This window comes from Phyllobates terribilis, unplaced genomic scaffold (assembly GCF_046119375.1).
Source record: "Phyllobates terribilis strain yellow unplaced genomic scaffold, ASM4611937v1 Scaffold_1__5_contigs__length_1240528914, whole genome shotgun sequence".
In the NCBI taxonomy this organism is placed as follows: domain Eukaryota; kingdom Metazoa; phylum Chordata; class Amphibia; order Anura; family Dendrobatidae; genus Phyllobates; species Phyllobates terribilis.
In genome coordinates, this window is record NW_027362761.1 from 67,376,720 (window position 1) to 67,401,461 (window position 24,742).

The 24,742-nt window shown below is 46.9% G+C and overlaps 1 protein-coding gene across 1 annotated transcript in view; it reads left to right on the forward strand.

Moving 5' to 3' along the window:
• The window catches only part of SUSD1 (sushi domain containing 1), a 644,959-nt gene that overhangs the window by 388,806 nt on the left and 231,411 nt on the right, over nt 1-24,742 (forward strand). Inside the window, exons 20-21 of the mRNA XM_073663765.1 lie at nt 12,133-12,223; nt 24,406-24,652. Of these exons, the coding sequence (XP_073519866.1) occupies nt 12,133-12,223; nt 24,406-24,652 (338 nt within the window). The remainder of the gene's footprint in view (nt 1-12,132; nt 12,224-24,405; nt 24,653-24,742) is intronic.

The following is a 24,742-nucleotide window of genomic DNA, read 5'->3' on the forward strand; positions in this document are numbered from 1 at the left end:
AATTATTTCATGAAATAATTAAAAAAAAATTGACGTGGGGCTTCGCACTATATTTGTGTCCAGCCAGGTACAGCAGGCAGGAATGGGCTGCCCCCAACCACCAGCTGCCTATTTGTACCTGGTTGGACACAACAATATAGGGAAGCCCTTTTTTTCTTAATTATTCCATGAATTTCATGAAATGATTAAAAAAAAAAATGCGTGGGGCTTCGCCCTATTTTTGTGCCCAGCCAGATACAACTAGGCAGCTGGGGGCTGGAATCCGCAGCGCAGGGAGACCCAAGCTTTCTGGGCCACCCCCGCTGCAAATTGCAGTCCGCAGCCGCCCCAGAAAATGGCGCGTTCATAGAAGCGCCATCTTCTGGCGCTGTACCCAACTCATCCAGGGCCCTGGTGCGGTGGCTCACTGGGTAATAAAGGGGTTAAGGCCAGCTTGGCATTATCAGCTGGCCCTAAGCCCGAAATTCATGGGGTCACGCCAATATTAGACATGACCACCATGAATTTCTAGTAAAGTATTTAAAAAAACACAACACCCAGAAAAAAGTCCTTTAATTGAAATAAACACACAATTCTTTATTGTTCTAAATTAAACCATACTTACCATCACGCCCATTCCAGCTGAAGCCAACGATCTTCTGCAATAAAAGTAAAATAATAAAGCAACATCATCCTTACCTTTCCATGGCTCCCACGACAGCTCCAGCTCTGCTACATCGAGATGACAGGCTGGACCGCAGCAGAACGCTGCCATCCATCCTGTCATCCCGCAGACACTGAGAAGCGCAGGCATACTTCCACTCCTCAGTGTCTGGCTGTGACGGCATCCAGATGAGCCGAGGTCATGTCCAATGAACTCAGCTCACCTCATGTACGTCACTGACAGCGTGGGAAAATTCTCCTGCACTCAGCACTTCAGCGTGAGAATTTTCCCACGCTGTCAGTGACGTGCATGAGGTGAGCTGAGTTCATTGGACATGAACTCGGCTCATCTGGATGACGTCACAGAGAGACACTGAGGAGCGCAAGCATGCCTGCGCTTCTCAGTGTCTGCGGGATGACAGGCTGGATGGCAGCGTTCTGCTGCGGTCCAGCCTGTCATCTCGATGTAGCAGAGCTGGAGCTGTCCTGGGAACCATGGAAAGGTAAGGATGAGGTTGCTTTATTATTTTACTTTTATTGCAGGAGATCGTTGGCTTCAGCTGGAATGGGCGTGATGGTAAGTATGGTTTAATTTAGAACAATAAAGAATTGTGTCTTTATTTCAATTAAAGGACTTTATTCTGGGTGTTTGTGTTTTCTTTTAACTTTGACTATGGGGTTAGTAATGGGGGTGTCTTATAGACGCCTCTCCATTACTAACCTGGGCTTGATGTCAGCTGGCATTATAAGCTGACATCAACCCCAACCCTATTACCCCCTGCCACCGCACCAGGGCAGCGTGGAAGAGCGAGGCTAAGTGCCAGAATTGGCGCATCCTATGGATGCGCCATTTCTGGGGCGGCTGACGGCTGGTGTTTCTAGCCTGGGAGGGGGCCAATATTCATGGCACCCTTCCTGGGCTATTAATATCAGCCCCCAGCTGTCTGCCTAGCCTGTGCTAGCTATTAAATTAGGGGGGACCCCACGTTATTTTTTTTGGGGGGTTCCCCCATTTTAATAGCTAGTAAAGGCTAGGTATTCAGCTGGGGGCTGATATTAGTAGCCTGGGAAGCTCCGTGGGTATTACCCCCTTCCCAGGCTTCAAACATTTGCCCCAGCCGTCTGCTTAACCTCCGCTAGAGACTAAAATTAAGGGGAACCCCACGCCAATTTTTTTTTAAATAAATCCTTTATTTTAACACTAAATGACAAGTACAGTAATCAACACTGTCACTGTACTTCATATATATGTGACTGACATGTTTCTATCTATCTAATCTATGTGTGATTCTCTATTCTTTCTATTCTAAATTGTCGGGTACAGATGCTGAATTGCCGGCCGGCTTTCTTAAAGAGACGGTGCATGAAAACACTATTATTTTTTTAAATAAATCCTTTACACTAAATGACAAGTACAGTAAGCAACACTGTCACTGTACTTCTTATATATGTGGCTGACATGTTTCTATCTATCTAATCTATGTGTGAAGCTCTATTCTGTCTGTTATAAATTGTCGGGTACCGCTGCTGAATTGCCGGCCGGCTTTTTTAAAGAGACGGTGCACGAAAACACTAATATTTTTTTTAATAAATCCTTTACACTAAATGACAAGTACAGTAAGCAACACTGTCACTGTACTTCATATATATGTGACTGACATGTTTCTATCTATCTAATCTATGTGTGAGGCTCTATTCTTTCTGTTGTAAATTGTCGGGTACCGGTGTATGCCGCTGATGAATTGCCGGCTTTTCATGTCATTCTACATTATTCTTAGTTGTTTTACTTCATGTAGAATTAACCTACAAGGAAAGAAAGGGTTTATTTTCATTCCGATATTTGTGTCCCATTGACTTGCATTGGTTTCCGGTATCGGAATCGGCGATATCCGATACTTTTTGGGTATCGGCCCGATCCAATCCGATACGATATTTCCTGATATCGGAAGGTATCGCTCAACACTAGTCAAAACCCATTGCTGTGGACACCGCCGTATCACTCTGGGGTGCGTCAGATGCTTTGCTTTCCTTAGCATTGTGTTCACCTCACACAGGCCTCAACTGAAAGTTTAAATGTGGTTTGTGGACATGGGCTACTCCCAAAACCCCAAGTGGAGGGATAGATTCACCCCACTACTAAACCTGCAAATCTCTCCAAAAATAAAAGCCACTCGGACAAGTGGGTATGCCAATCAGTACAAAAGATGATAATATCATCCAAATATGCTGACACATACTTTTGATGGAGCTTCTAACACTATGTCCATCAGCCTCTGGAATGTGGCCGGGGCCCTATGTAACCCAAAAGTCAAGACGACATAACGATAGAGACCTTCCGGCATTACAAAGGCGGTCTTTCCTTTCTCCGAATCTGTCAGCGGCACCTGCCAGTAACCCTTGCTCAGATTGAGCGTTGTGAAGTACTGGGCCTGCCCCAGTCTCTCAATCAGCTAATCCACCCTGGTCATTGCATAAAGGTCAAAGTTCGACACTTCATTCAATTTTTTGAAGTCGTTACAAAGTCTTAACGATCTGTCCAGCTTCGGAATCAGTACAATGGGGCTAGCCCACTCACTCCTGGACTCCTCAATAACTCCTAACTGGAGCATTTGTTTTACCTCCGCCACAAAGGTTTGCCTCATTCGTACCCTTACCTGAGGCTCAGTAATAATGTCATGTTGAAACACAGATGTACGGCCGGGCAGTTCTGAGAATACGTCTCTATTCTGTTGCACTAATTTCCAAACCTCCTGTCGCTGCTGTTTAGAGAGGGTGTCGCTTATCTTTACCTCTCTCCCAGCCACGTTCCGGGCTAATGTCGGAGGGTCCCCAGACAATACAACCAGAGTCGCATCTGTAATCATACATTCTCGATCTTTCCATGATTTTAGCAGATTTTCAGGATACATTTGTTCGGGTTTTCTCTTCCCTTGCTGGTATACTGTGTAATACACCTCCCAAACCTTTTCACAGACTACATATGCCCCTTGCAACTTGGCCATGAGCATATTTTCTGCTGTGGGTACTAAGACTAATACCCGATCCTCTTCCTTAAAGGACCTGACCGTTCGGCTCTGTGCTGTTCGGGCATTCATCAGATGTTCTTTCACTATAGGCATGACTGCCGAGATCCGGTCCTGCATATTTGCCACATACTCAATTACTCTTTTATGGAGCCTAGGCTCCTGTTCCCATGTCTCTTTGGCTACGTCCAGCAACCCCTTGGGATGCCTTCTATACAATAGCTCAAAGGGTGAGAACACAGTTGACGTTTGTGGTACCTCGCGGATGGCAAACATTAAATAGGGCAGTAACATGTCCCAATCCCTCCCCTTGGAAACAACCTTTTTTAGCATGAATTTAAGGTTTTTGTTAAATATTTTGATCAATCTGTCAGTCTGTGGATGGTACACCGACATGCACAATTGTTTTATCTGGAGCAGCTTGCACAGTTCCTTTGTTACCTTGGACATAAAAGGAGTCCCCTGATCCATAAGGATCTCCTAGGGTAGTCCAAGGCAGCAAAGCATGGAAAACAGCTCCTTGGCAATAAGTTTAGCCGAGGTATGGCGAAGCGGAATTACCTCCGGGTAACGGGTGGCATAATATACTACAACCAATATGTGTTGGTGCCAAGGGTGGATTTTACTATTGGCCCCACCAGATCCATAGCAATCCGCTCGAAAGGTACCTCTATAATGGGCAGAGGTACCAATGGCCTCTGGAAGCTTGCGGTGGGTGTGGTAAGTTGACACTCTGGACACAACTCAGAAATCATCTGTACCTCAGCTTAAACCCCTAGCCAAAAGAACCGTGTTCTTGCGTATTTTTAACCCCTAGGTGCCACCCAGCAGGTGTGTGTGAGTCATCTTGAGCACCGCCTGATGGTAGGATTGGAGCACTACCAGCTGTTCCACTACTTTGTCCCAGATTTTGTCATCCCCATATAGTAAATCTTGGTTGACCACCATGCGCGGAAAAAACATCTTTTCTGTGCCCAGGTCAGAGTGGGATCCTGGAGCTGGGCTGTCCCAAAAGTCCCCCTGGGTCCTTCGAGCTCCGGAATTGATGTGATCTTCTCTCCTGCCAACACCTCTTGGGGAAACCTGTTGGGTTCACACTCTTTCCTTATGTGGGTATCCCTGACTTGGGATCTTCCGGTTCCGCGCCTGGAAAGACCTTTAACCTGGGAGGGTTAATTTTATTCTCCCCCAGGGACCAGAACAGGGGCAAGTCTCTTCTCAAAACAGCCCCATAAGGAAGGGTCTTCACTACTCATGTTTAACCTTTCCTAATGGAGTGGAAAATGTAACCTCTGCCGTCACCATGAATATATATGACACCAAATTTTCTCCCAGTGGGTTCTAACCCAGAGATCCCTGAGTAGAAGAGAGCCTCTGCCCGGTGTCCATTGACACGCACCTGGCACACATGGGTTCACCCGCTGGGGTGGCGGCATCCACGGTGTAGACGGCCTGGGTGTACATTGATGCCTGTCGAGTAAACTTGCTGTCCATGGGTTCAGCAGTCAGGGGGCAGTTGGCAGCCACATTTCCTGGCCCATGGCACCGCCAACAGCTGATAGCGGTGGCACCGCTAGTCCATGAGACCAATTTAGGGGAAACTGGTCTCCTGCTACCCTCACTCCAAGGTACCCCCTTAGTATGGGCTCGGTTCTGATTGACCCCAGCAGAGGGTTGTGAGTCTTTACCAGACTCCTGGGCTGGAAGGGGCCTGTGAGATAGCCTCAGTGGGACAGAGTCCCGTATGAAGTCCTGGGTGGCCGTATATTGCTCGATCAGGCTAATCACCTGGTCTAGGGTGCCCGGGTCCCCTTGCCCCACACAACGCTGTATAGCTGCTGGCAAAGTTCTAACAAGTTGGTCGACCACCACCCTCTCTACCATCTGGGTTGGAGTCAAGGTCTCAGGCTGGAGCCATATTTTGTCTAGCTGTAACAAGTCATACGCCTGAGTCCTAGCGGGTTGGGCCTCCACGAAGGACCATTGAAACATCTGTTGTGTGCGTATATATGTGTTAAGCCCCAGTTGGGCAAGGATCTCACCTTTCAACTTCACATATTCCTGGGTATCCTCCCCACTCAGGTCAAAGTAGGCCTTCTGAGCATCTCCCATCAGGAACGGGGCCACTACTTCAGCCCACTGGGAAGTTGGCAAGCTCTCCTGCTCCGCTGTGCTTTCGAAGACGGTGAAGAACGCCTCCATGTCATCCTCTGGACACATTTTCCTCAGTGCTGACCTGACTTTGTCTTAGGCCTCATGACAAACTGGGGTCAGTGGTGGAAGCGTCTCTCGCAGGGCCGCAATCTGCTGCAGAATCAGGTTGTTCGTCTGCTGCTGCTGATGTAGCTGCTGCTGCTGCTGAAGCTCCTGCAATTTCTTCTGCTGTGCCTGAGAGAGGGCCAACTGCTTCTGTATCGCCTCCATTTTGTCAGCAGGCCTTGGCTGTAGCATTGCCAGCTTAATCAGCGACATGTATCTTTCGGGTATACCTCAGTTCACACTGCCCACATTCTCCACAGTTTGTAGTTTTGCGGTATTCACACAGTGCGGTAAACAGGCAGTGACCCCAAGAAAGTGCAACTTAAATGTCTTTATTTTCCAAAACTCACAAAGTAAAGACAAACAGTAACCTCCAGATCGCAGCCGTGTCAAAACTCGTTGCTGTACGCGACTGCACCGCCGTATCACTCTGGGGTGCGTGTTCACTTCACACAGGCCTGTATTGCATAGAGCCTAATGCTTTGCAGCTTGCAAACAAAACACTGACATACCCAAAGCTCAACTGAAAGTTTAAATGTGGTTTGTGGACATGGGAAACTCCCAAAACCCCGAGTGGAGGGAGAGATTCGCCCCACCACCAAACCTGAAATCTCTCTAAAAATAAAAGCCCATGTTGAGTTTTCCTAAAATCTGACTTGGTCAAATAGTTTAACCATATCCACACTCTCAAGACCCCATGTGTATTGCTGTGTCAAGCACGGCTTTGTCAGGGGAATAAAGTCTTTATTCCCCAAACAAAGCTGTGCTTGACGCGGCAATACGCGTGGGGTCATGAACCTTGCCACCTCCTGCGCTGCCTGCCTCTTATACCACAGACGGGGCATATCTCTACACAGCTATGGGCTATGATACATACAGTACCTCTAAGCAAATATAGGTAACAAATATCTCACTCGGGATGTGCTTTATTTAGAAATCATTTTCCTCCTTCCGGTTGAAGGGCTTCCCTTCTGGGACTATACTATGGCACTCATATAGTCCATTCTATTATTGATTCCCAGCATAATCCTGTGGTGTTCATCTAGCATGGCAGTAGTTCTCTATTAGGGCTAGATGCAACAGATTATTTTCTTAATAGTACAGGTGCATCTCACTAAATTAGAATATCATCAAAAAGTTAATTTATTTCAGTTCTTCAGTACAAAAAGTGAAACTCATATATTATATAGAGTCATTACAAACAGAGTGATGTATTTCAAGTGTTTATTTCTGTTAATGTTGATGATTATGGCTTACAGCCAATGAAACACAAAAGTCATTATCTCAGTAAATTAGAATACTTTATAACAACAGCTTGAAAAATGTTTTTAAAATCCAAAATGTTGGCCTACTGAAATGTATGTTCAGTAAATGCACTCAATACTTAGTCGGGGCTCCTTTTGCATCAATTGCTGCATCAATGCGGTGTGGCATGGAGGCGATCAGCCTGTGGCACTGCTGAGGTGTTATGGAAGCCCAGGTTGCTTTGATAGCAGCCTTCAGCTCGTCTGCATTGTTGGGTCTGGTGTCTCTCATCTTCCTCTCTTCCCTATGGAGTTAAGGTCAGGCGAGTTTTCTGGCCCATCAAGCACAGTGATACTGTTGTTTTTAAACCAGGTATTGGTACTTTTGGCAGTGTGGACAGGTGCCAAATCCTGCTGGAGAATGACATTTCCATCTTCAAAAAGTTTGTCGGCAGAGGGAAGCATGAAGTGCTCTAAAATTTCGTGGTAGACGGCTGTGCTGACTTTGGTCTTGATAAAACACAGTGGACCTACACCAGCAGATGACATGGCTCCCCAAACCATCAATGATTGTGGAAACTTCACACTAGACCTCAAGCTGCTTGGACTGTGTGCCTCTCCACTCTTCCTCCAGACTCTGGGACCTTGATTTCCAAATGAAAATTGGAACTCTGGGACCTTGTGGAGTGTGTCAATGACTGCCTTCTGGACATCTGTCAAGCCAGCAGTCTTCTCCATGATTGTGGAGCCTATTTAAACAGACTAAGGGACCTTTTTAAAAGCTTCGGAAGCCTTTGCAGGTGTTTTTTGTTAATTATTTTAATTTACTGAGATAATGACTTTTGCTGTAAGCCATAATCATCAACATTAGCAGAAATAAACACTTGAAATAGATCACTCTGTTTGTAATATGAGTTTCACTTTTTGTATTGAAGAACTGAAATAAATTAACTTTTGATGATATTATAATTTAGTGAGATGCAACTGTATGTCTTGCATCTGGATAGACCTTTTGAGCCTTATATATGACCTTTGACCCGAGCTATCATGCATTGGGTCTTTTTATATAGAGATATTTCTCTTTGCCTAACATATACTTTACTACAATTATTGTGCAATATAGGCCTGTGTGTTATTATCCATTAGGACTGTGATTCAGATGCACTGTTTATTATTGAATTTTAAATTTTTTGCTTGGCTCACCCTTTAGGGAGGTGGAACCTTATCCAGCACTCCCTCATTTGTTATATTTGTTACTACAATCTGTGTGGGACTATCTAACATTTTTGCTATAAAGTGTTATCTGAGGCCTTTATGCGGCATATATAATTTTTATTTCCTTTTGAAGATGTACTTACTATAAACTGTTTGTGTGGGACAATCTATTTGTGTCTGAGTCCCCAATAGCTGCAGGAGACAAGATTCTCACGATATATGAATTTTAATTGTTTTTAATCTGTATGTCTATATGTTTTGGAATAAAGATTTTGACAAATTAACACTATATTTGACAGGTGAGCTTATCATAATGTGGCCATTTTCTTCTTGATTTTGATTGTTGTTTTTGCCACATGATATAGCACCCGTCCTGGTAAATTTAATTCTAAGTATTGGTGGTGCACTCTATACAATTATATATATACATAGTCCTAATAGTGGTCAGCACCTTTAACTGGGAGATAATAATGAAAATATAGTGATTAGCTGAAGTTATCAATGCAATTATACTTTATATTTTGCTGTCCTATTCTATTTTTATGTAATGGACAGGTGTAATGTAATATATACTGGTTAGTTCAGATTAAGAAATCAAATTATTCAGTGAAGTAATAATAAACATGCTATTATAAAGATATATATATATATATATACCATATAACTTTATGGAGGAATCTTAGATTTTTATAAAGTGGCTAAGAAAATATAATTACTTGTTGTAAGAAGCATTCTTGACTTCTTAAAGAGAGAACAGAGATATCAATGTTTTAAAATTATATCATATATCTCATAAATCATACATTTCATATATCATAAATTTATTTATTGCTATCACCATGTGTGGGCCGGCTAAAATGGTACAGCAACTAATTGAACACTAGATGGTGCTGTGCATTAATGCAATCTGTATGAGCAAAAACAATAGAATCTACAATTTTCAAAGGACACTGGTAAAATACCCAAAATGAAAAAAATATAACAAAACCTTGGTTTTATAGCATCAGTGGGCTTTTCCATGATGTAGTTTCTATTTTTGTTTTTAAGAACTAATACAGTGGAAGTTGTGACATCCCATCAGGAGATAACTGCTGTTCATAGTAGTCTTTTAGTCCGACAGGAATAGAAAAGAGACGAGCCAAAAGTGAAATTATATGTTTAAAAGGGTTGTCTGGTGAAAACAAGTTATCACCTATCTGCAGCTTACTGATTGGTAGGGGACCAATTACAGGAACACACACCGATCAGCAGAACTGGGAATTTTTATCCCCGCTACAAAATGGACAAGTAGATTGGATGCTCGACCACCACTTCATTTATTCTCTATGCGGACTGCTGGAAAAAGCTGAGTGCAGCACTCAGCAGTCCCATAAGGAATAAATGTAGCAGAGGTCAAGCATGCGCAATGGCGCTACATTCTTACAGGGATAAAAGTTTCCTTCCCTGTTCAACCAATCGGTGAGGATCCCAGCACATAAATAGGTGATTACTTGTTTCCACTGATCAACCCCTTTAATGATCCTTGAATGAATTCTGTAAAGAGATGCTTTTATAAGTTCATGACATCCACCACTCCCTGGAACTGCTTGGCAATCACCCATATGCAGGGCTGCCACCAGGAATTTCAGATCCCCATATTGGCAACATTTTCGGGCCCCCTTGACTCCGCCCAGGATCTACTCCAACTCCACCTCCACCCCCAGCTCTGCCTCTACCTCCCGACCTTCCACAGTCCCACAGCCCACTCTTGCACCATGTCCTCACCAATCACACTAACAGTTCCCATCGAAACACCATATCACATACATAGCCATCAGATTTTGTTATGGCCAAAAGATTTTTTCAGCCTGCCACCACGACAAGGTAGATTCTTTTGGCCAACCCTATTCTACTCTATTAAAATGTTTTAAAATACCCAATACTCTTTTTAGGTATATTTTTAGTTATTTTTCTTTAAGGGAATGTGTCACATACATTTTTTTAAATAATCAATAATATCACATGCAAGGGACAAACACCATGGCCAGGCCACAAATTACCACTACATAGTGACCAAAAAATACCACATACAAGGAACAAATGCTGCCACACCATGACCAGACCACATATTACCTTCACATAGTGACCGAAAAACACAATACTGATTATTAATAAAAAAAACACAATACTAATATTACCATAAGTGCCATTATACACAGGAACTCTGTACATAGTATACAGTGTATATTGTAAGTGTACAGGTAATACAGTGATCACCAGTGACATTATACACAGGAGCTCTGTATATAGTGTAAAGGTAATAAAGTGATTCCCAGTGACATTATACTCAGGAGCTCTGTATATAGTGTATAGTGTACAGGTAATACAATGATCACCGATGACATTATAAACAGGAGCTCTGTATATATTGTCAGTATACCAGTAATACAGTGATCACCAGTGACATTATACACAGGAGCTCTGTATATAGTATCAGTGTAGAGGTAATACAATGATCACCAGTGACATTATACAAAGGAGCTCTGTATATAGTATATAGTGTATAGTGTAAGTGTACAGATAACACACTGACTCACCAGTGATGTCTCTAGTTGAAGTCCTTCATCCTCACTTCTCTTCATCCAGTGCAGACCGTCATCACTTCTTCCAGCCAGGACTCGTCTCTGCTGAAAATAAGTTATCTAGAGCACCGCCTCCAGAGCACATTACCCACTTTTCTCCAATTTCTACACTACATCAGATGAAGAAAATAGCATAATAGTGCCGCCCTCACAGTAACACGATCTCCCCCTCAATTCATCATTTACTGTTCTCCACCCCCTAGTCTCAATTCATCATCATTCTCCCCCACCCCCAGTCTCAATTCATAATGATTTGCTGTACCCCATCCCCAGTCTCAATTCATAATCATTTGCTGTACCCCATCCCCAGTCTCAATTCATAATCATTTGGTGTACCCAGTCCCCCTACCGTCAATTTGTAATCATTTGCTTTACCCCTCCCCCAGTCTCAATTCATATTCATTTGCTGTACCCCAACCCCTCCCCCACCTTTAATACATAATCCTTTACTCTCCCTCCTTCAATTCATCATTTGCTGTCCACCACCCTCAATTCATCATTATTTGTGCTCCCCCACCGCAACTTCAATACAGCATCCTTTACTGTACCCCGTCTCCCACCTTCAATACAGAATCATTTGCTCTCCACATCCATTTAATTTATTTTGTAAAAAAAATGTTATACTTACCTTTCATACGATCGACTGCAGTTCCACTTCCAGTGTCCAGCGCGCGTACGTCATCGCATTGGCCCCATCACCTGACACCAGCACGTCACAGAAGAGGGGGAGGGACCTCCCTTGGAGCTGTGCGACCGTTCTGTTTTGATGGCCATGGAGCTCCAGGAAAGCTCCCTGCACTGAAAAAATGTGCGCCGCAACCCACCCGTGCCCCTGGGGCTCGGTGAGAAACTGCAAGAAAGAGTGAGGCCCCGACTGAGTACGGGCACCCCCCCTCTTTGCTTCTGCTCACAGGGCCCCATACACCAGTGCCCATATGTAATGTTGAAAATATCACAACTATTGTTACTGTAGCTTTGAGGACATCTACAGTATATGCAGTGATACAACATGAACTATACATTTGAATTTGTGCGTATCAAAAAAGTTCATTCTGCTATGATCTTGGAGCACCTTGTTTTTTCTTTGTCCTTGTTTCCTTGAATAAATATTAGTATATCCATTTTCAGATGCACCACTTCCTAAACTGAAAATTGTGCCAGCTCAAAGTCAGTTGCCAAAAATTAGTTTTCAGAGGAAAGACAGAAATGGACCAATCAGGTAAGTGTCCTTCCAATGTTATAAAAAATAAAATTAATTTCATGCACAATAGGACCATACATCTTATCTCCCTTACCAGGGGAATACATAGAAATCATGAGCCCCATAATGAAAGTCCTAATTTGGCTCTCACCCCCCCCCCCAAAAAAAAAGTTTGAGGTAAATAGGTGCAGTGTCAGATGGGCATACCTCCCAACTTTTAAAGTCAGGAAGAGTGAAATATATTGTGTCATGACCACAGTACCTGTGCACCTCCTGAAGCCCCTTAGTGTTCTCACCCACTATGACGCCCCCTAAATGGCCTCAGAGTTCTTTGCAAAGAAATTGCCCCCCACACACAATATGATATCGCCACAGTGAAATCCCCCATACAAACTGCCCCTACAGTACACACTATGTGGCGCCCCTGCGGGTCCAGTTGCCATAGAGGTACTGCATCTCACCCAGAGGTGTGGTACCCCACTCTCAGGTAAGGACGGAGTACTACCCGGGACCCACACACCCACATCCAATACACTCCACTTCAGGAGGGAAGGGCGAGATTGCTCCTAAGAGATGGCATATTCCCTGGTCCCTAGCTGGAGGGTGGAACTAGGTAGAGGAGGTGGGTAGAGGAAGTAGGTCAGTGGAGCACAGACAGGAAGAGTATAAAAGGCAGAGAGAAACATCTAGAAGGGTCCAGTCCTGCTCAGGAGAGCAGTGCAGAAGGGTCCATGCTCCTGGCTCCAGTGCTTGGAGCAGGAGTTCAGAAGGAGAGAGAGGAAACGGGCCTGGTGAGAGAGGCCCAGGAGGAGAGTGAGAGAGGACGGGAGCAGAGGGAAAGGCTCCAGAGAGAGAAGGGATCCCAGGGGCACGGTGAGTGCATGAAGCCACCCGTGCGCCCGAAATTCACACGGACGTGGAGGGATCAGGCCGCAGAAGGGGACCGGCCCCAGACTAGTGAAGAACAACCAGGCTCAGCTAGCCATCCGGAGGCTGCAGCATTTGCAAGGTGTTGCAGCCAAAACCCACAATTACATCGCTGGAAAGGTGGCCACATAGGGTCCAGGGGATTGCAAGTTGTCCAACAAGGCCCGAGGCCACTGGCTTGGGACACTGATTTTGAGACGCAGGGCAGGAGGGTGAGAGCCAGCGCAGTGAGACGACCAGGAAACGTACATAGAACGGGGTCTTGTCCAAGTGCTCCTGAGAAGATACCTGAGAGTTTGCTGAAGCACTGTAACATACCTGGCGGCGTCCTTGCATGGTGGTCCATCTCCCACTGTGCAAGAGCGCGCACTTGATCTCCAGTCCAGAATGTCTCTCTGGCTTCCCTCCATGCTGTCTGTTTGTGTCTGTTTCTGCTGCTTAAGGGCGGCGCCCGATCACTTCCTGCTTTTTGTACCTGCTGTGGGTCACACCCCTTGTGCGTCCTCAGCCTATTGCTGTCTGTCACCTGGTATATAGCAGCTGCTCCCATCTATCCCTGCCTGAGCATAGTGTTTCATTCAGTGTGTGCTTGCACTCTGAAGGTGCCAGGTCCCGTTCTTTGTCTCCGGCCTTGCGGTATCAGTTCCCGTGTCTGAACTGAGTCCTGTCTATGTCTCCTGCCTTGCGGTATCAGTTCCCGTGTCTGAACTGAGTCCTGTCTATGTCTCCTGCCTTGCGGTATCAGTTCCCGTGTCTGAACTGAGTCCTGTCTGTGTTCTCTTGTCTGCCTATCCTGGAGGCTGTATTTCCAGGCCTGTCTGAACACGCTCCTAGCCTGTTCCTCCCGCCTTCTAGGGGCCGATTACCTAGATCCGTTCCTGTATCTTGTCTGTCCTGTCTGAACACGCTCTTAGCCTGTTCCTCCCGCCTTCTAGGGGTCGATTACCTAGATCCGTTCCTGTATCTTGTCTGTCCTGTCTGAACACGCTCCTAGCCTGTTCCTCCCGCCTTCTAGGGGCCGATTATCTAGACCCGCTCCTGTATCTTGTCTGTCCTGTCTGAACACGCTCCTTGCCTGTTCGTCCCGCCTCTCTGGGGGCCGTATTCCCAGACCCGCTCCTGTATCCCTCTGCAGTGTCGGTCTCCTCCGTACACTCAGTTCCAGTCTGAACTCTCTCCTATCCTTTACCTGTTTTGCCTCTATGTCCGTTCCCTTCCTTTTTCTGCAGAGTCTGAACTCGTACCTACTCCTGCTTGTTGTCTCTGTACTCCCGTTTGTGAGTTTGTGGTCCACTCGCTACTTCACTGCAAGTACCCTGTGGGTATCTGGCTCTGTCTTTCTCTTCCTGTCTGTTCCGTGTGAACAGAGCCCTGTCCTCCCTGCTTCGACTCCTTTGCTCACCGCTCCGGCGGTTCTAGCCTGCTCTGGCTCCTTTGCTCACCGCTCCGGCGGTTCTAGCCTGCTCTGACTCCTCTGCTCACCGCTCCGGCGGTTCTAGCCTTCTCTGACTCCTTTGCTCACCGCTCCGGCGGTTCTAGCCTGCTCTGACTCCTTTGCTCGCTGCTCGGGCAGCCTTGCTCCGCTCTTACCCCTTTGCTCACTGCTCTGGCAGTCTCGCTCCGCTCTTATCCTTTTGCTTACTGCTCCGGCAGTCTTGCTCCTCTCTTGCTCACCGCTCCAGGCGGTCTCGTCCTGCTTTACTCTTGCTCACTGCTCCGGCAGTCTCACTCAGCTCTGACCCTTTGCTCACCGCTCCTGGCGGCCTTGTCCTGCTCTACTCTTGCTCACCGCTCCAGGCGGTCTTGTCCTGCCCTGTTCTCGCTCACCTCTCTGGGCGGCCTCACTCTGCTGTTTGTCCGCCACATCTGTGGTTCTGTTCTTGAGTCCCAGTGTGTACTGGGTCCTATCCCGCCAGTGTTCCTACCTGCTAGTGCCTCCCTGTCTGCACTCTAGCTGTGCTTGCCTGTACCCCTCTGCCTGTATTGTTCCTGAGTCCCATTGTGTACTGGGTCCTATCCCGCCTGTGTTCCTACCTGCTAGTGCCTCCCTGTCTGCACTCTAGCTGTGCTTGCCTGTACCCCCCTGCCTGCATACCCGCCTGCCTGCATGCCAGTCGTGCCTGCCTATACCCACCAGTCTGTGCGCCAGCCTAACCAGCCTGTTCCTGTATTCCCCTGTGTGGGTCAACAGCCGTGTCCGGGGTCTGTCCTGGAGTAGCACCTGGTCCCTCTGCTCGGTTCCTCCTTGGTGCACTGGCGTCGTATGCCGTCGTGCGACCCTGGTCGGATCGGGTGAATACCTAGTTACGCCCCTCCAGGCATTCACTCTCCGGCACGGTCCAGTGGAACCACTACTCCCGCACACGCCAGTCAGTCCGGGCGTGTGCATAACAGCATGCTCAGGCCATGGTTCCCGTTGAGCCCCACGGCCTTCGCTCTCTGAGAAGTTTTCCAGCGAATACATGCATTAAAATAAATAAATACATTTTTTTTTCCTTAGCTGAGTTCCAGGCGAATTACGCACCGTCCAGATGGATCTATCAGCTCTCGTTCCTGCGGATCCGCCACGTTACTATGGGGATCCAAGACAGTGTCGTGCATTTGTGGAGCAATGCATGCTACACTTTAAGGCCTACCCTCTCTATTTTCCTTCCGATTGGGCTAAAGTGGCCTTTATGATTGACTACCTAGCGGGTGATGCCTTGAAATGGGTCACCCCCCTATGGGAAGCATGGGATCCTGTCGTCCTTGACCTGCAGGCCTTCCTGGTGGCCTTTCGTATGGTCTTCGAGGACCCTAACCCTGAAGCCCCTGCTGAAGCTTCACTTCCCAATATCCCGGAGCAGCCCCGACAGGTAATGTGTGTGGGTAGCGCAATAGTCCTCCAGCCCAATGAGACTACTGCCCACCCAGAATCCTCACAGGGTGACTACGCTTTCCGGAATACTTCTCCCAACCTCAAGAGGCAGTCCAGACGTGCTAGACTTAGAGGCAAGCCGTCACGCCAGGGTCTGTCCTCCCTGAGACCTCCTGACCCCAACCTTGAAGTCCCTACTGAAGCTTCATCTCCCTGTATCCCGGAGAAGCCCCAACGGGTAATGTGCGTGGGTAGTGCACCAGTTCTCCTGCCCGAAGAGACTTCTGCCCATCCAGACTCCACACAGGAGAACTTCCTGCACCCGGCATCAGATGCTTCACCCACTTTAACCGGTGTGCATGTCCAAGGATGCTCCAAAGCTGTGGTTACCTCAGAGTCTGTGCACCTCTACTACCTGGTGGAGGACCTCCTGTTGCCTCCTGAATCCTCCGGGATACCACTCGATGACAAATGGAGAGAGACTTCTCTACACCCGGTACTCGATACTTTGTCCGCTTCGTCCTGTGAGCCTGACAATGGGTACCCCAAAGTGGTAGTTACCCCCGAGTCTCTACACCCCTCCGACCAGGCGGAGGACCTCCAGTTGTCTCCTGAACCCTTCGGGGTGCTACCTGGTAGCGAAAGGACAGAGACTCTCCTATACTCTGTACCTGATACCTCGCTCGCTTCGTCCACTGAGTCCAACCTAGTGTACTCCGAAGCAGTGGTTACTCCCGAGTCTCTACACCCCTCCGACCAGGCGGAGGACCTCCAGTTGTCTCCAGAACCCTTCTGGGTGCCACCTGGTGGTGAATGGACAGAGACTTTCCTATATCCTGGATCTGATACCTCGCTTGCTTCGTCCAGTGAGTCCGACCTAGTGTACTCTGAAGCAGAGGTTACCCGTGAGTCTCTACACCCCTCTGACCAGGCGGAGGACCGCCAGTTGTCTCCAGAACCCTTCGGGGTGCCACCTGGTGGTGAATGGACAGAGACTTTCCTATACTCGGTACCCGATACCTCGCCTGCTTCGTCCAGTGAGTCCGACCTAGTGTACTCTGAAGCAGATGTTTTCTCTGAGCCTCTGCACTCTTCTGACCCGGCGGAGGACCTCCAGTTGTTTCCTGAATCCTCCGGGGTACCACCAGATAACAAAGAGACAGTGACTTTTCCTCATTATGTACCTGATAACCCGTCTATTTCTTCCTGTGAGCTTGACAAGATGTACCTCGAAGCAGAGATTACCCCCAAGTCTCTGTCCCCCTCCAACCCGGTGAAGGACTTCCAGTTGTCTCCTGTACCCTCTGGGGTGCCACCTGAAAATATGTGGAGAGAGACTTCCTTGTGTGCTGTTCCTGGTACTCCACCCGTTTCGTCTGTTGCTGAGGATGGCTGGATAGGAGGTAGCATCCTAGCTAACCAGATGAGATCAGTTTTTCCTGTGGACAGTGGAAGTGATCTCCTTGAAGTGAACGACTGGTCCTCGAATTCCCTGCGGAAGATTCTGGCAGGCCTGAAGAAGAGGGGGCGTAAGGGGGGGGGTACTGTAACATACCTGGCGGCGTCCTTGCATGGTGGTCCATCTCCCACTGTGCAAGAGCGCGCACTTGATCTCCAGTCCAGAATGTCTCTCTGGCTTCCCTCCATGCTGTCTGTTTGTGTCTGTTTCTGCTGCTTAAGGGCGGCGCCCGATCACTTCCTGCTTTTTGTACCTGCTGTGGGTCACACCCCTTGTGCGTCCTCAGCCTATTGCTGTCTGTCACCTGGTATATAGCTCAGCTGCTCCCATCTATCCCTGCCTGAGCATAGTGTTTCATTCAGTGTGTGCTTGCACTCTGAAGGTGCCAGGTCCCGTTCTTTGTCTCCGGCCTTGCGGTATCAGTTCCCGTGTCTGAACTGAGTCCTGTCTATGTCTCCTGCCTTGCGGTATCAGTTCCCGTGTCTGAACTGAGTCCTGTCTATGTCTCCTGCCTTGCGGTATCAGTTCCCGTGTCTGAACTGAGTCCTGTCTGTGTTCTCATGTCTGCCTATCCTGGAGGCTGTATTTCCAGGCCTGTCTGAACACGCTCCTAGCCTGTTCCTCCCGCCTTCTAGGGGCCAATTACCTAGATCCGTTCCTGTATCTTGTCTGTCCTGTCTGAACACGCTCTTAGCCTGTTCCTCCCGCCTTCTAGGGGTCAATTACCTAGATCCGTTCCTGTATCTTGTCTGTCCTGTCTGAACACGCTCCTAGCCTGTTCCTCCCGCCTTCTAGGGGCCGATTATCTAGACCTGCTCCTGTATCTTGTCTGTCCTGTCTGAACACGCTCCTTGCCTGTTCGTCCCGCCTCTCTGGGGGCCGTATTCCCAGACCCGCTCCTGTATCCCTCTGCAGTGTCGGTCTCCTCCGTACACTCAGTTCCAGTCTGAACTCTCTCCTATCCTTTACCTGTTTTGCCTCTATGTCCGTTCCCTTCCTTTTTCTGCAGAGTCTGAACTCGTACCTACTCCTGCTTGTTGTCTCTGTACTCCCGTTTGTGAGTTTGTGGTCCACTCGCTACTTCACTGCAAGTACCCTGTGGGTATCTGGCTCTGTCTTTCTCTTCCTGTCTGTTCCGTGTGAACAGAGCCCTGTCCTCCCTGCTCCGACTCCTTTGCTCACCGCTCCGGCGGTTCTAGCCTGCTCTGGCTCCTTTGCTCACCGCTCCGGCGGTTCTAGCCTGCTCTGACTCCTCTGCTCACCGCTCCGGCGGTTCTAGCCTTCTCTGACTCCTTTGCTCACCGCTCCGGCGGTTCTAGCCTGCTCTGACTCCTTTGCTCGCTGCTCCGGCAGCCTTGCTCCGCTCTTACCCTTTTGCTCACTGCTCTGGCAGTCTCGCTCCGCTCTTATCCTTTTGCTTACTGCTCCGGCAGTCTTGCTCCTCTCTTGCTCACCGCTCCAGGCGGTCTCGTCCAGCTTTACTCTTGCTCACTGCTCCGGCAGTCTCGCTCAGCTCTGACCCTTTGCTCACCGCTCCTGGCGGCCTTGTCCTGCTCTACTCTTGCTCACCGCTCCAGGCGGTCTTGTCCTGCCCTGTTCTCGCTCACCTCTCTGGACGGCCTCACTCTGCTGTTTGTCCGCCACATCTGTGGTTCTGTTCTTGAGTCCCAGTGTGTACTGGGTCCTATCCCGCCAGTGTTCCTACCTGCTAGTGCCTCCCTGTCTGCACTCTAGCTGTGCTTGCCTGTACCCCTCTGCCTGTATTGTTCCTGAGTCCCAGTGTGTACTGGGTCCTATCCCGCCTGTGTTCCTACCTGCTAGTGCCTCCCTGTCTGCACTCTAGCTGTGCTTGCCTGTACCCCCCTGCCTGCATACCCGCCTGCCTGCATGCCAGTCGTGCCTGCCTATACCCACCAGTCTGTGCGCCAGCCTAACCAGCCTGTTCCTGTATTCCCCTGTGTGGGTCAACAGCCGTGTCCGGGGTCTGTCCTGGAGTAGCACCTGGTCCCTCTGCTCGGTTCCTCCTTGGTGCACTGGCATCGTATGCCATCGTGCGACCCTGGTCGGATCGGGTGAATACCTAGTTACGCCCCTCCAGGCATTCACTCTCCGGCACGGTCCAGTGGAACCACTACTCCCGCACACGCCAGTCAGTCCGGGCGTGTGCATAACAAGCACTACCCCGGAGGACATAGGACGACGTGGGCAGTTGGACACCGGTGACTGTAACTTGGAGGAACTTAAGAACTGAGAGTAAAACCTGAAGATTGCACCACACTGTGTCCTTGAATAATTGCTGCTCCATCACCTGCTTTACACCTCACCAACAACATCTACCTCATAAAATCACCATCTACTGCCCTGGAGCTAAGCTCTGCCTGTGGTGAGCTGAACCAACTCTGCTGCGTCACCATCAGCTCCAGAGGATCTGCACCGCAGCGGCGGCCCCATATAGCCACATACCACAGGTGGCGTCACGAACATTATTCTTTAAAAACTTTATTCCCCTTTATACTTTCCCTTTAATTACTTGACCGCCTGGGGCCACGGACAGGGTCACTGCCACCGTGACATCCCCAGCACCGACCGGCCCAGCTACCGAGTACCCCACGGCCCCAGGGGGGCGTGTCAACTACACACATAGTATGATGACCCCACAGTTCCCCCAGCAAAGTATGATATACCCAACAGAGCATGATGCCATAAAACCCACAACACTGTATTATGTTCCCACAGTGACCACCAACACAGTATAATCCTCACAGACCTAACACAGTAGGATGTCCCCAAAGTGACCCCCTAAACAGTATAATCCCCCACAAACTCAATACAATATGATATCCCTATTCAATATGATGGACATCACAGCCCCCACACACAGTATAATGCCCTCACAACCCCTGCGCACATTATTCAAGATCCCGTAGCCCTACTCAAGAGTGTGATGCCTTCTCAACCCTAAAATAGAAAGTATCATGGCTTCTAAATCCCCTTACACACATTATTATGGTCCCCACAGCCCCCATTACACAGAATGATTCTCCCACATTTCCACTCCACAACTTACCACACAGTATAATGCACCCAAGGCAGCATGATTACTCCCTCGAGAGCGTGATAATGCCCAAAGCCCCTTCCCGACAGTATAATGGCATCCACACATCATGATGACCTCCATAGTCATCAAACACAGTGTAAGATGTTTGCCTCCCATGAACAGTATGCTGCCCCCACACAGTATAATGCCCCCCAACAGCATGACGACGCCCACACGTACTGAAAATAAAAACTACTCACCTTGCTCCCTGCCCTGAAGCTCTTGCTCTGTGCAGCATGTGGACTGAGGTTCTGGGCAGAAGGAACATTCTAGTGATGTCATGTTGGGTTGAGGCTCAGTAGCATAAGATAAGTTTTCAGGCATGTGAGCTGCCAACTCTATGCAGACTGTGTGGAACCTCAGCTCTCACAAAAGCAATGGAGAAGATATACAATGCAATCTATGTCTTCAACCCAAGGGAAGTTGGGAGTCTGGGACTGATTACATTAAAAGTAGTAGTCTAGCAGTCATGAGGACACACAGGTGCACTGGGCAGACATAGATTAAGTGGATGGTGCGACACTATGGGAAATGCCTAGGTAGTATAGGCTGTGGAACTGTGTAACCATCCATAGACCGACAGAGCCACTGAAGGGGTAAAGCTGGCAGTCACTTTTGGAAATCAAATACTGAAGGCACCATCATGCGAATAGAGGTGTCTCTTATTGAAAACCTGAGTGGCATTGTTTGATGTTTGAACAACTCCTCTGCTCTATCCATCTAAGATTGCCAAACAAACAAAAATGTGTTAATGCCTTCGAGATGTATTGTGTGGAAGTATATCACCAGTGTGAATATTATTCTTCATAGCTATATCTATTTTCCGTAGTAAGTTTGCATGTGTGACTGCTGGTGTGGCCCACTGAAGCCTCATTTAAAGTCACATATTGTAATATATATGTGATTGCTGGACTTATGGCCCAGATGAATTGGAAAGAATTCTTCTTTGAGCTAGTGTTGTTTTCCTAACCAAAAAGATACATAGTTCCCGATTGATCAAGACTAGGGATTTTGAATGCCGGTCTTGATGAATGGTCTTGGAGTCAGAAGCTCCTGATTGATTAAGAGACATGCCTCCATGCACTTCACCCCAAATCTTACTCTAGTCAGGAAATCGATTAAGATTTTGGTTATAAGGATTGCCTCAGTTCTTCATGAATTAGATGACCTATGGCATCACACACCTGCCAAACTCCCTATTATGGCCATTTTGGCAGGGCTCAGAGAAACTGGCTTGAAAACGCCAAATACTGCAAAAATTTTGCGACTTTTAAGGGCAATTTTTTGCCAGAATTCTGTTGAAATTGCTTTGATTAATCAGGGCCCCAGTTTTTTGCTGAAAAGTTAGACTCCATGCATACTTTGGCATTTGTATTATGAGTCTGATCACAAGTCAGGGCTTAACTATTGATCTAATACCGTTTGGAAGCGCAAAGATCCTCCTACGATAGAAGCTATTATTGAAAGAATTGCGGCCTATAACATTTATGAACATAGCTATGCTCTTAAAACCAATAATATTGCAAAATAAAAAGAATAAATAAAAAAATTGGTCTCTCTGGAATAGAAAATTTGGGACAACTTTGATTTAATTGTTTAGCCGTACCACCGCTCAGGCAGTAGACAAGCTTATAGGTATCATATAAACATCAGAATTTAGTTGTATTTATTTAGTATAATATAATTGTTTGACCATTAAGTAGTTGACTCCTTTTTCCCTTTTCTTCTTTCCATCTTTGTCTTTTTTCCTGTTTCCTTCCCCCTTTCCGCCTCATCCATCCTTGTTATTTTGTTCATACCTTTATCTCAGCTACCTAGACTTCTTTTTCCTACCCTCCCAACCATGTTATTTTATAGTTAATAAGGCTGAGTTCACACGATGCGTTTTTCATGCGTTTCCGCGGCGTTTTTGCAGTTGCGGAAACGCCGCGGAAACGCATGAAAAACGCATGGTAGAAGGGCAGCAATGTTCCCCAATGGAAATCCGCATGTGCTGTGCCCATGATGCGGATTTTTCCGCAGCGTAAACGCTGCGGTCAAAAATCCGCAGCATGTCAATTAATTTTGCGGAAACGCTGCTCTTTTGCCGCCATTGACTTGCATTAGACCGCATGGAATCCGCATCACTGTATATGTTGATGCGCTTTTCATGCGGTCTAATGTGCGGATGGTACCCGGGTGTGGATGAGAGGACTCTCATCCAGACCCAGGTACCATTAAAAAAAAAAGAATAAAATAAAAAATACATATATTCTCACCTTCTGACGGCCCGCGCTGCGTCCTGCCGGCTTCCCGCGCACTTCGCGGTTGAATGAAGGACCTTCGCTGACGTCAGAGTCATGTGACGGGTCACGTGACGCTGACGTCGGAAGGTCCTACAGTCTTCACTGCCGGCAGCCGGGACCGATGAAGCAGGACACCGGGGGCCATCAGAGGGTAAAGTATAGATTTATTTTTTATTTTTTGACATCACACACTATATAAATCCATGCCGGCTGCATGGATTTATATAGTGTGAAGTTGACAAGCACTTTCCAAGTGATGCTAAAATCGCTTGGGAAGCGCTTGTCAACCCGCATGCGGAAATGAAAGTGAAGACCGCTTCATTTCCGCTTGTCCCTGGCAGGAAACCGCATGTACAATCCGCATGCGTTTTTTCCTGCCAGAGAGATGCAGAAACGCTCAGGAAAAAATCCTGAGCATTTCTGCATCGTGTGCACATACCCTTATAATTTTTAACAGTTATGTTTGAAAATCTATTTTGTTAGTGTTAAACCCAATAAAAATAATTGAAAACAATTATTGATCTAATGACTTGAACAAAGAGTAATGGTCCTTATAGTGAAACATGACTAGTTCATGTTTTTTTCAGGGTGGACAAAATGTTCATCATAACTTTAATGGGAACCTGTCACTCTATTGGGCAGTACAGAACAGAGCCTGGCTGCACGGTTGCAGGCACGTTTTTTTTACTTTGAAAAGATGAGGACTTTACCTGGCTGCAGTCGAGCAGAAAGGCTTTGATTCATGCTGCCATGTTTTGAGCAGTATGAATCGAGTGACAGGTTCCCTTTAAGTACCATGACAGCTAATGTAATGAGCATTTCTGTAAGGCTATGTTCACATGTTCAGTATTTGGTCAGTATTTTATATTAGTATCTGTAAGCCAAAATTAGGAGTGGAACAATCAGAGGAAAAGTATACTAGAAACACGTCACCACTTCTGTATTTATCACCCACTCCTGGTTTTGGCTTACAAATACTGAGGTCAAATACTGATCAAAAACTGAACGTGTGAAAGTGACCTTAGTAGAGAGTCATTCTTGATTGCTTGACATGACCATGTATTAGAGTACCTAGCTGCCCATTCATTTAAATGAGCCCTGTATAAAGTTATATTTAAGTGATTTTTGTGATTTTGTTGCAACTGTGGCTGCTGTATGGGAAATATGTATTGTCAAAAAAATGCCAAATTGCCAGGTGTTACAGCATTCAGACCCACAGCAATCAGTTGATTCTGAGATACTTGAGAGTTGGGTTTGAATAACACTATTAAGGGCAGTTAGGATATTAGAATAGGGAATACTGAGCACAATAGTGCATTTTTTTATTGAATGACCAAGAATATTCAGTGGTATAAATACCAGCAAGCCCTATACAAATAGGTATATTTCAAGTGCCTTCCACCTCCACACACTATTTAGTGAACGACAGCTTTCTTTGTAGCATTCTGTGCATAGCCTAAAATTATGTAATTTGTTAATACTGGAAAAATACAGTAATATTCAGTACCTGCTGGTAAAGTGTACAATGAAAAGCCAGTTAATTTAACGACTTTACTTAATATTTGCTAATTTCAGTTCCTACCAGGTATTTGTGATCCAGTTGGTCCAAGGTTGCTCGTTTACCTGTGAGTCTTTGAAAGCTGTCACATACTTTAATAATGTATCAAAAACCCAAGGATATGTCACTGCTGAGTTTTTTCCTGGAGATGTTTTGGACCACCTGGAATTCTCTGTGGGAGACAGAAAATATTATGGAGAATTCTATAATGCTCCTCTAGAGAGTGGGAAGGATTACTGCATAATATTACGAACTATAACAAAGGTAAGTCTAATTTAAAATAGGATTATGTTCTTCCAATATGCAGTTTAAAGTTTATCAAATAATAATTATAGACTACTTAACATGTGTGTG